An 11,668-nucleotide genomic window follows, 5' to 3' on the forward strand; every position below is an offset into this window, starting at 1 on the left:
ACCATGCCCAGTCTTGGTGGCCAGCTCAGCCCCTGGGGGCGGGGCTGATGAGGCATGTGGTGCCAGGGATCGAATCCCAGTAGTCCCTGGGCTTGCCTAAGCAGGTGTTTAGTCCACTGTGATATCTTGCTGGCCCTTAAGATACCTTTTCTTCTGACTCATAGTGCAGATTTTTTCAGAAGACCAGAATATTCTGAAGCTATGCTGGCCAATTTAATAGCCACTGGATAATTGAAATGAGTATGAAATATATTCTGGGTTTTTGGACAATATAGAAATTATAAGTCAGCTCATTGACATCATTAATGAACACTTCTTGCCTGCCAGTTTGAACCATGGGGATACATGCATGACTGTGTCATCAGGCTTTTACCACTCCTGGGCTTGTCCCATGCCATCTGATGGGACACTCATGCAGGTACCACTGGTGGCTCAGAGCTGCCTGGCATATTGATATGCTGAGCCATAAAAGGCTCAAGTCAACAACTTCTGACACTGCCAGTCCTACAGATAACCCACTACTATTATGGACTACTTGACTATATTGGATTATTTTGCTGAATTCACACACCTCTAATATTTAAATGGCAATGGAATACCCTTCTCTGACAAAATTAAACCAAAAAAAAGGGATATAAATGAAGGACCATTTGATATCTGTATATATAAAATAGGATAGATATACAGCTACGTTTTCTTAATTCAATGAGAAGAAAGATTTGTACTAATAGTGTTTGGACAGGATATCGTGTCTGCATTTTGTACCATAAATACTACGAAGACAACAATATGCAATGTATTAATTATTGTAACTGTCCTACTAACCTGTTTTGAAACTGTCTCATTGCTATTTCTCAATAAAGTTATTTTTAAAAAAGAGCTGCCTGGCAGTAAGACATACAAATTATGGCTCTGTTGTGAATTTGCTAGTGTAGAAATGGTAATACTTTTACTATACCAGGTTAAATAAAATTTATTAATAACAGTGATTTGACTTTTTGCATCTTTCATGTAGCAACTAAGCAGCTTGAAGTGCAGTGTGGATCCCATGTGTTTCTATGTAGCACACTGTGTCGAGGAGTTTGTTAACAGCTGGCTCCTTAGTGAGCTCTCCAGGATTAACTTGCTGAAGCAGCCATCTCTTCCTTTGCAGTTGTCTACCTTGGCTGGATCTTTGGATGCAATTGAGGCTTCACCCATTTGTGGTCACATGGCTTCTAGGGCACAACAGACTCAATAGATTCGTTGTGAAGACCACAGCTATTTTTCCACCCACCCAGAATTTAGAACGGTGCCTGGAAGGCTCATGTAGCTGCTTAGCATCACGATGTTTATTTCTAGTATTTAGTTTTGTGCCTCGGTAATCCTCTCCTCCACCTCTATTCCCCTAGAGAAGTGAAGAAAAGACCGAAGGAAGAAGCTGACAGCAATTTTATCACTATCCTGGCTGGGACCAGCTCCAGAGAGTCAGTACAGAGGAAGAACTGTTGCAGTGCCTGAATGCCAACCCTCCTGGGCTGTGCCATCTTACCTTTCCAGAGTACTGAATCTGTGACTCTTTGCTTCTTATAGAGTGACATGTTCTAGTAACACTGGAGGTTGAAACTGTGGTTTCAGGTTCTAGAACCTCAGCTTTTCTTTACTGTGATCTCCATGAATGCCTTAGGCTATTATTTATTGGGTTATACTAATTTAAAACATTTCCTTTTATTAAAAATTGGGACAATTCTGTGTAGCTGTCTCATTTCCTGTTTGTTACTTGCATGGTCAAACTTTAAATTCCTGAAGCTTATTTTTTTTTTAAAGTGGAAATGACAGGATAAAGAGCCACAACATCATATAGCTTTTCAAAGCATGCTTTATTTCTATCAAAGATATTTAGTATTTTAATTGGAAAATTGAATTCTCACTAATTATAAATTCTGGTTTTGTATTTTATGTTTTTTGTTCCCTGAAATAAAAAAGGTTACATTTCAGGCCCCAAAGCACACTTTGTCAAAATAAATGTAGGGTAGGAGTGGTTAGACTTTTTGTGACATGTGATACCACAAAACCAAAGCTTTGCAGTTCTTACTTGCCTCAGTGGTATGTCTTGAGCCCAGCTGTGTTAATATATATGTTATTGTGTTATTTATTTCTCCAATGAGAACTATTTCTCATTTTATCTGTTTCAGAATAATAGTGATGGTTTCTATGAGATTTTGTTGTGTATAAGAAATATATATATATATATATATATATATATACACACATATACACACACACACATATACACACAGTAGGCCTCTGAGAATTGAGTAATCGTTTTATGTTTTAGATTTATATGGTTTACATTTTGTAGTTTGAGCCATCTTTTATTTATACTGCTTATTTCTCTTCAAACCATTAGTAATTATATCACACAATGTAATTGTTATAGCAATGCAATTGTCTAAGGAACTATAAATATTTTGTACCTTGTAAATTCAATAAAATATTCTTTTGGCTTTTTGTGCCTTCTTCCAGCTTTATTGTAAATATTCCTGTTGGTATTTTAGTCCTAGGACCTATCTATGTGAGGCTGTTCCTTTTCAACACCTATCTGCTCTGGCCCCGTTAAACTGGCTGATGGAAGAGAAGAATGAATGTGTGGCACTCAGTTCAGTGGCCTGTGACATCTTCTTGGCCAGAAGAGTAGCATGTAGACCAGCATGGGGCATGACAGCCAGGAGTGGTGGGGCTCTGCAGGAGCATTTCAGGATGTCTCTTGGTGTCCTTCTGACTTTTGAGGGCTCAGTCCCTAGCTCTGACACTTGCTCCTCCCCACTGCTCACCTAACTACTCCACGAAGTTTTCTGAACCCCAACTAGAAGAGGCTGCCAGATGTCCTATCTTAATGTCCTCATTGCCCATGTACTTGTTAAATCAGACATTTTCTCCTGCCTGTAGCCTTTTTTTCTGCTGTTACTACCCTCTGTGTGCACAATATTACTGACTATTGAATAGATGATTTGTTATTCAACTTGCTGTTACTGTAACAGAACACCATAAATAATCAATTTAGAAAAGAAAGGTTTAATTGGATTCCTAGTTTTTCAGAGGTTTTAGTGTATGCTGTCTAGACCCTTCTGTTTGAAGCTTTAAGTGAAACACAACCTCACAGTGGGACTGCACAGTGGAGAGAGCTGCTCCCTCTTGTCACTGGAAAGTAAAAAGAGAAAGAGAAGCTGTGACCCCAGTAACCACTCTAAGGGCACAGATCACAGGACCCAGAGCTTCCCAAAGGCGATCTCTCTCTCCTTAATAGTGCACCAGTCTGGGGACAAATTGGTGGTCATCCAGGATCCACATGATAAAAGATGAGCAAAGAATTTGCCGGGTAAGTGAGGCACAGTCCAGTGTTTCTGCACACACACAGACACACACACAAATGCACACACAAATACACAATCATGATTGGCAGTGTAAATGAGAGGTAGCATATTTTAGCAGCAAAAGGGTGAACTCTTCAGCTAGCCTGCTTGCCCGAGGACCTACTAGTAGGGTAACTATTGTTGCAGGCAGCCTGAGTTAGAAATATTATAGGCATTCAGACAGGGTCAGGCCTTTGAAGGAGACAGCAAAGAAGAGGAGATGCCTTACAACTGTGGGCGGGACAGATGCTCCTGCTGTGAGCCAGACCAAAGAGCAAACAAATGCTGACCTCCCTATAGATTAGCATCCTGGATTGATTGATCATTATCCTGAGAAAGCCAAAAAGGATCCTTATCTGATGGCTACCAGATAAGGTCCTTTTTACTTTCATGCTCCCTTGCTACATGACTCCCTTCCCCATTTGGTCCTGGACTTAATCAATTTTACCTGAGCAATGGTGTTTTGTCCCACCCCACATCCACCTAAGTGAGTTCCCCTTTCTCCACCTTAGCCCCACATAGTTTTACACTATAAAAATCCCTGGAAGAGACAGCTTCCCGTGGAATTACCTGCTCGGCCCCCCTCCTGTCCCTCTCTCGGACAGAAGCTTTCTTTCCCTCAATAAATATATTCTGCTCATAACCTCCATTTGTTCCTAAAATTCATTGTTCAGTTTTAGAGAACATGAACTCGTCCAGATCAGGTCAGGAAATCATTTTTTCCCTATGTCATTTGGAGGTTCCCTATAGGGTTTGGAGGTCACCCACCCGATATCAGTTTTTCTCTCTGTATCACTGTGAACAAGTGTTGTGGTCTGTGTCTGGATGTCCCCGGAATCTGGCCATGGAGGGACAGAATTTTCAGAGCTGAATCCAGAGTTTGTGACTGGTTCACTGTCTCGTGCTGGGAATGGCAGTGTAAGTTCTACACCCACCTTGGGGAAGGTAGCCTACAAGTAATGGTTGATGCTGGAAATTAGTCACCAGTGTGGGAGTGAAACAAGGCCTGTCTGAGGACAGAGAGCTTCAGAGGCAAGCATATAAGTAAGCTGCTTTAGCCAAAATACACCAAGGCCTGAGACAATCCAAGAAATGAGTTGCTAGGTCAAGGGGTGTCACGTGACTCTGACCTGCCAAATGTATAAATAAATGCACCACAGAGATGGGCATGAACCCCCAAGAAGACATTATTTTTATAAGCTTTGAAATGAAAGTTTCCAGATCTAGAAATTAAAATGTTTCCACATCTTCAAATGGAAAAAAGACAAAAATAATTTAATTTGAAAATACAATGTATAAACTTTTCTAATAATATTAATTTTTCTTCATTTCTATGGAATTGCTTTGGCATCTTTCTGTCAGATTTAATTGTGAATTTACAGGTCTTAATTTTATATAGAGTAGGAGTTTAGATGTAGGCTGATTTCATTTTGACTCACCCAGCAGTTCACATTTCATGGTTTCTGACTTAAGTATTCATAGAGTTTGTCACAATTCTTTGATGTTGGCTTTCTGAGTATCTTTCAGAAGTCCAAGTTTCCTTTCCCCAGCAGTATGCTGGGTAGAATTTAAAAGCAGGACAAAGATCTTTTCCATGAGAGCCTTACACGGCACAAAGTATTGTTTTAGGAGTAATATTGATGTTTTTGATATTGTCACAAAGCACCTCTTGCTCAGTCATTTCAGAAACAAGTATTTTACACTTTAGATAAAAATCCAGAGCCTTAGCCATTTCTCTAAGGCCCTCTATGACGTGGCTCATGGCTGTCTGCTGATTGAAATCACTTATTAAAACAGTTTATTTATTGAGCTAGAGTCTTTCCGAACAATAGGGATACATGTGGGCCATGGACCGTACACAGGATTACATAATGATAGGGTCAGCAACAGATATATAAGCCCATGCAGAAGATCTCATTCTGTTCCTTTTCTCTTTTCTCCACCTGAGTCTTCATACAAGCTCAGGAAGCTATTGTCGGACATGCCATGCTGTCTTTCCTCCCAGCCTTTATGTGGGATTTGCTTTCTGCTGGGATACCACTGTCCTCTGCATTTGCCTGCCAAATCCTGCATATCCCTGAACACTTCAGTTCGGAGACCACTTCTGCCTGGCATGTCCATGTCTGAGCTAGACTTCCTCCTCCTTATAAGCAGCCCCATCTACATTACCTCACTTTATCTGGCTGGCTCGCCACCATCAGCTCACTGTCATACCTGCTGTGTTATTGATGACCTTTATGATCTCCCATCCAAGTACTCACCAGGCCCGACCCTGCTTAGCTTCTAAGATCAGAGAAGATTGGGCATGTTCATGGTGGTATGGCTGTAGACAGGCTACCTTTAAAGCTTCCATGAAGGTACAAACTTTCCCTTTAGCAGGCTCTGACTTTTCTGATCCTTCTAGATCAGGCCCTAAAGTTTTCTATGCTACAGACCTCTTTGAAGCCCAGGAACACCTCAGAATGTTTTAACAGAATAAAATAAAATATATAGAATTGTAAAGGAATTAGTGGTATGCAAAGACTCTTCCCAAAATAGTTTTGAAATTTTGTGAGAATAGCTTTGTGCTGCTTATTGGTTCACCAAATCACACAGTCTGGTGACAGGTCTCATCGCCACCATGATTTTGACACAGTGAGGAGGGAATATAGTATTTTGAAGAATCTACAACATTGTAATATGAGTGATAAATACCTGTGAGTTATGTTAGTGACATAGTCACAGGTCTTAATGCTACTGGAGTTGGTTGCCATTATTTTTATGTTACACAAAATGATAAATTGCAAGTAGAATTTCAGTAAAATATGTATATAATTTGTTTTCTTATCTGAGATAGAAATGCAGACTTCTATCCATATTTTCTGCTATCCCAGCTTGGTCCTGCTCCCACGTGGAAGCTCCCTAAGGGAAGGGAAGCTCCTTCCTCTTGCTCTGTCCTGCCTTCCTGTGCTGCACTCTGACTACTGATTTACCCCCTGGAGGCTCTGAGCAGGAGAGTCATGGAGCATACACCATAAATGCTATTTCATATATCAATGGGATAAATAGCAGGGGAAAAAAGGAATATGTGTGTCCAGTAGCCCTTGACCATCAAATATGTTGAAAGTTTAGTAAAATGTGCCCCTCGTGAAAATGCATGTAGATGCTATGATGCTAACATGATTTAGTTAGCCCTCTTATTGCCAAAAATACTGGCTAAGGAAGCAAAACAAAGATAGCTTACAAAATAAGAGCAAAACATATATATATATATATATATATGTATATATTTATATGATATAGAATTTCACTAAGCAAAATAATAGGAATTCAGCAATGGTTGTTATATTGCATATTGTTGGCTTCAAATTAGTTGTTCAGATTACCAGATATATACATGCAAAATTGGTCAAAAAGTGACAAAAAAAAAAAAAAACTAAAAAGGAGAGCAAGAGAAAAAGAAATTGAAGACTTAATTGTTCCTTTCAATAGACCAGCAGAAATCAGTTGTTCAATTATCTATTCTATACTGTGTATATACATATATATTCTTTCTTTCTTTCTTTTTCTTTCTTTCTTTCTTTCTTTCTTTCTTTCTTTCTTTCTTTCCTTTCTTTCTTTCTTTTTTCTTTCTTTCTTCTTTCTTTCTTTCTGTACATTCCCTCATCCCAGTTATTTCTTCTCTTTGAAAAGTTTCTTCTCCTTTCACAGTATCTGTTGTGCCTTCCATATTTTATTTACTCTTTCAGTGTCTTACACTAGAACAATAACACAATATTTATACATATGAGACTGATTTATTTCACTTCTGAGTATGGTCTCTAGTTGCATCCATTTATGTATAAAAAACCTCAAATTTATCTTTTTTTATAGCTGAGTAATAATTGTATAAGACTGCCACAAGTTTTTTACCCACTCCTTAGTTGATAGGTATTTGGGTTGTTTCCAAGATTTATCTATGACAAATTGAGCTTCTATAAACATGGGTGCACATGTGACATTATAGTATGATGTTTTCAGTTCTATAAAAATACCCAAGATGGGGACATAGCTCAGTGGCATAAGTACCTGCCTGGCAAGTGCAAGGTTGTGAGTTCAACTCCCTGGTACAAAAAACATAGAACAACAGCAACAAAAACCCAAAAGGGAATAGTTGGGTTGAAGGGGACCTCTAATCTTAGGTTTCTGAGGAATTTCCACACTGGTTGTACCAGTCTACACTCCCACCAACAGTGAAAAAGTTTCCTTTTCTCCCACAGCCCTTCTAGAATTTGTATTAATTGACTTCTTGATGATGGCCATTATTTCTGGGGTAAGATGGAATCTCAGTTTTGTTTTAATTTTCATTTCTCAAATGACTAGTGATGTAGAACTTTTTTCCACATATTTATTTGTCATTTATATTTCTTCGTCTGAGACGTGTATATTCATCTCAGTTCCCCTTTTCTGATGCATTTTCTTGATTGAGCAAAACAAAGAAGGTCCAGATTGAGAGATGAAAGTCAGGCATGGCTGAGAATATTGTTTTTATTTTTTAAAATGATTAAGTAGAAATAGATAATCTGCGTGTTCAGTGCTGATGCTAACATTCCCCTCCCAAATTTCAGAATAATCTCTAATTTCTGATAACCTGTATCTCCCAGGGATTTAAAGAACAGTGAACAAGAAAGACCTAAAAATAATAAGGTCAAGTATCTTCCGCAAATGACATCAAAATTGGCAAATCCCTCTACATTCAGAGCTTTTAGTCAAGATTTTAGCTTTTCTAAAAGAAATCCAAAGATCCCTGGATAATTGTGGAAAATGCAAACCACATTAAACAAAAAAGTATCAACATGGCCAAATAGAGACTATGTAGATAAAAGGAATCTATCATTAACTGTAATTTGTTAATATGTGCGGCTGCAATATAGGAGAAGAACTAAATACCATCAACCAGCAACAGTCAGAGGGTCTTGATAGCAGAAATTCTTTCCTTTCCTTTCCTCCCTGTCCCTCTTCTACCCTCCTGGCTTAGCACCATCTTTTCAGAAAGGTCCAGGGGACAACAAAGAAATAGAAAACAAGAGAAAGGAAATCCAGTATCCAAAATCATCTTTCAGAAGAATGCAACAAAGAGGGAAAGATGAAATAATTCTAGAAAAATTATCAAGACTTTGATGCATGAGTTGTTCGGTTGAAGAGGCCTACTAGAACCCAGGGGCACAGAGAGAAATTGAGCACACCATCGTCAGAGAGCCTTATGCTTTCAGCAAAAGAAGCCAGGAATTCCAATGGTTGTGTACGTCCCTTCAGAAGTATTAGAAGCAAGAAAACTGAAGCAATAACTAAAATTGTAGAGGATGGCGGCCCTTGGTTAATCTCGTCTTAAGCCAAAGAAGCTCTAGTTTAGTATCCAATTCACCTTAGAAGTAGGAGAGACTGAGGCAGAATCAACACAGTGTGAGCCCTTCTCAGAATGTTTTAGTAACAGGGGACCCCTGGCCTGGGTCACCCTTATTGCCCAATCCTCTACTCTTTCCCCTGCCTTGTTAAAACTTCACAAACATGAAAGAGATAAAGGAAGAAGCAGGACTAATTAAAGAAAGTAGAATTGAACCATATGCCCATATATAGCCATAAATTCCCATCCCCAGGACATGACATTGTTCTAGAAACCCTACATTAGTAACTGTGGCATTCTATAGCAGTCACCCTGGCAACTGGGGAAAGTATTTAGGCAAAAAAGGAACAAAGAACTGGGATGAGCTGTTCCCAATTTGGAAATGCATGTTGGCTGCTGGCAAATTAATAAAGACTCTGTTATTCCTATAATACAGTCTCCCATGGAAATAATGCCACTGTTTCATCATGGAGGTTCCTCCAGGATACTCATGGGCAAGACACTCATGTTAAAGAGCCCATATGGCCTCTGGGCCTGTGAACTACTTCTGGGTGGCTTTGGTGCCACAGCTGAGTTCAGCTAACCATCCGAGAGTGGCTAAGGTAGGATGCTGTGAGTGTGGAAAGAAGGAATGAACAGAGTCTGCTCTCCGACAAGGTAAGATGTAATTACCTTTTTATTTTTATTTTTTAAAGTGCTGCTTCACTCTATTGCAGTCATTGCTGCTGTGTCAAACTATTAGCCTCGGGTTTTTTACTTTCTATGTGAATCGAAAGAGAGCACTGCTGGGATATTTGCTATGGGGATTGTAGAAACAAAACCAACCATGCTGGGCTCATGATCAGGAATTTTAAAAATGTTTGAAGATCTCATTATGCAGCTTGGACTTGCAGTGACCCTCCTGTTTTCAGCCTCCTGAGCACTGGGATTATAAGTGTGCACTACCATGCCTGGTCTCAGTGGCTGGTTCAGTGCGCGTGGGAGTGGGGCTGGCCCATGATGCCTGGGATTGAACCCCGGGCCCTGCACTTGCCTAAGCAGGCAATTAGTCAACTGAGCTCTCTAGCCGTTCCCTAATTGGCTTTTGTTCTTTCCTTGACGTTGTCTTCTGGGCCCTTTTAGCTTCTAGATTTAGAAGCGATTTGTATCATTTCTCCCAGGTGAGTGTTGCTGGGTTGCTTGGTTGTTAGTTTTCTCTCAAGCTGAGAAACAATGAGAGATTTTATTTTCTCCCAGATGAGAGTCTGAGAAGTTGACAGCTTAGCAGGCAAAGGGCAACTCTGCGTTTGTCTTGGTTTGAATCCAGCCTGAAGTTTAAAGTGGTGACAAAAAGGGTCAGAGAGGATCAAATTTTTCCTGGGGTATTGTCCGTTCATCTGAGTTCTTCATTTTGTGTTCCCAGCGCACCCATAATCTTTGCCACCCACGCCCTGAAATTACCACTGAATCCATAGCTTCTGCTGTGGGAGCAGGCATGCTAATTGTCGTGTTGCTTTGCTTCCTGCCACTTGCCATAGTCTATCTGGAAACCCAGAAGAACACAGACCCTGCCCAATTGCTTTACTCTTGCAGTTATTGCTGCTGTGTCAACCTATATTAGCTTTGGGTTTTTACTTTCTGTGTGGGTTGAGAGAGAGTGTTTCTGGGACTTTTGCTGTAGGAATCGTAGAAACCGAACTGACCACGCTGAGCTACATGATCAGGAATTTTGATATGTTCCAAGAGGAATATAGGGTAAAAATAACAATGGCTTTCCCTTGGAGTGGGCTGGCCGGCCGAGGGGATGATGGATCTTCACACAGCATGTAAAGCATGGAAGGTAATAATGGGTTGCCTGGGCACCCAGACCAGTTCCTGTATTGATGTCTGGCTCTGTGCGATTCGAATGTTGCCTCAGTGGCTCAGGATGTGTGCCTGCGGAAGCCGTGACCCTGTACTGACTATGAGAAAAAGCCCTTGGGGACCAAGCTCCCTGTGCTGCCATGAGCCTGGACAAGGCAGATCCAAGCACTGAGGCACTGCTGGCAACACTGCACCGCTGCCCTATCTCGCTCCCAGATCTGTGGTTGCTGAGGAGGGGCTTCCTCGGCAAGGATGAAGGACGAACGCTGGTGAGCCAGCATAATCCTTCCATGAACTTCCTGCTGGTGCAGGCAGCCCTCTCCTTTGTCTGTGGGACACGGAAGGGTGGGGAGGTCGTCCTCTGGTCCAGTTTCAGTTTTTCCCCTCAGGAAGAGGACAGTAGAGCAAGGGAGAAACTTCCAATCCACTTTAGTGTATATACCCTATTCCAAGAGCCATTTGTGTAATTGGAGGAATAAAAATCCTCCTTTTTCAGAGCAGCCACAAGCCTTAATTATGCTAAGGGGATCAGTATTTAGAATGCATTGTCCTACTTGGGACAACTGCCAACAGATTCTTATGACTTTGTTACTTCAGAGGAAAGAACAGGATTCAGACCAGCAGAGGACCAGGTGGCATTAAAAACAGGGGACAGGGGGACATTACAGGAGAAGGAGGCAGCAGCCGCCCGAGTTCTACCCAGAGAGGAGCCTAAGTGGAACTGTAATACAGAGGGTGGAATGAAAGCCTCAAAGGATCATCATATAGCTCTAAGGAAACAGCTGCTGACCACCACAAAGCATCCCACTAACTTGCACAAGGTGGCAGAAGTGTACCGGGGAATGAATAAGAGCCCTATAGTTTTCCTTGAGTGTCTCATGGAGGCGTACTGGACATACATTCCTTTCGATCTGGAGGCACCTGAACATGCTTATACCTCAATGTGGCCTTTGTGACTCAGTCAGCCCCTGATATATGCTGCAAGTTAGAGAAATTAGCAGGCTTTTCAGGGAAGAACATGTCAGAGCTGATAGAGATAGATCAGAAGGTGTTTCACAACAGAGGGGATGCA

The 11,668-nt window shown here is 40.9% G+C and overlaps 1 protein-coding gene across 1 annotated transcript in view; it reads left to right on the forward strand.

Annotated features, from left to right (window-relative positions):
- The window catches only part of Rasef (RAS and EF-hand domain containing), a 58,478-nt gene extending 56,196 nt beyond the window's left edge, over positions 1–2,282 (forward strand). Inside the window, exon 14 of the mRNA XM_023701837.1 lies at positions 1,392–2,282. Within this exon, the coding sequence (XP_023557605.1) occupies positions 1,392–1,500 (109 nt within the window). The 3' untranslated portion in view covers positions 1,501–2,282. The remainder of the gene's footprint in view (positions 1–1,391) is intronic.
- Positions 2,283–11,668: the final 9,386 nt, after the last annotated feature.

The sequence above is a fragment of the Octodon degus genome, unplaced genomic scaffold (assembly GCF_000260255.1).
Source record: "Octodon degus isolate 3935 unplaced genomic scaffold, OctDeg1.0 scaffold00141, whole genome shotgun sequence".
Lineage (NCBI taxonomy): Eukaryota > Metazoa > Chordata > Mammalia > Rodentia > Octodontidae > Octodon > Octodon degus.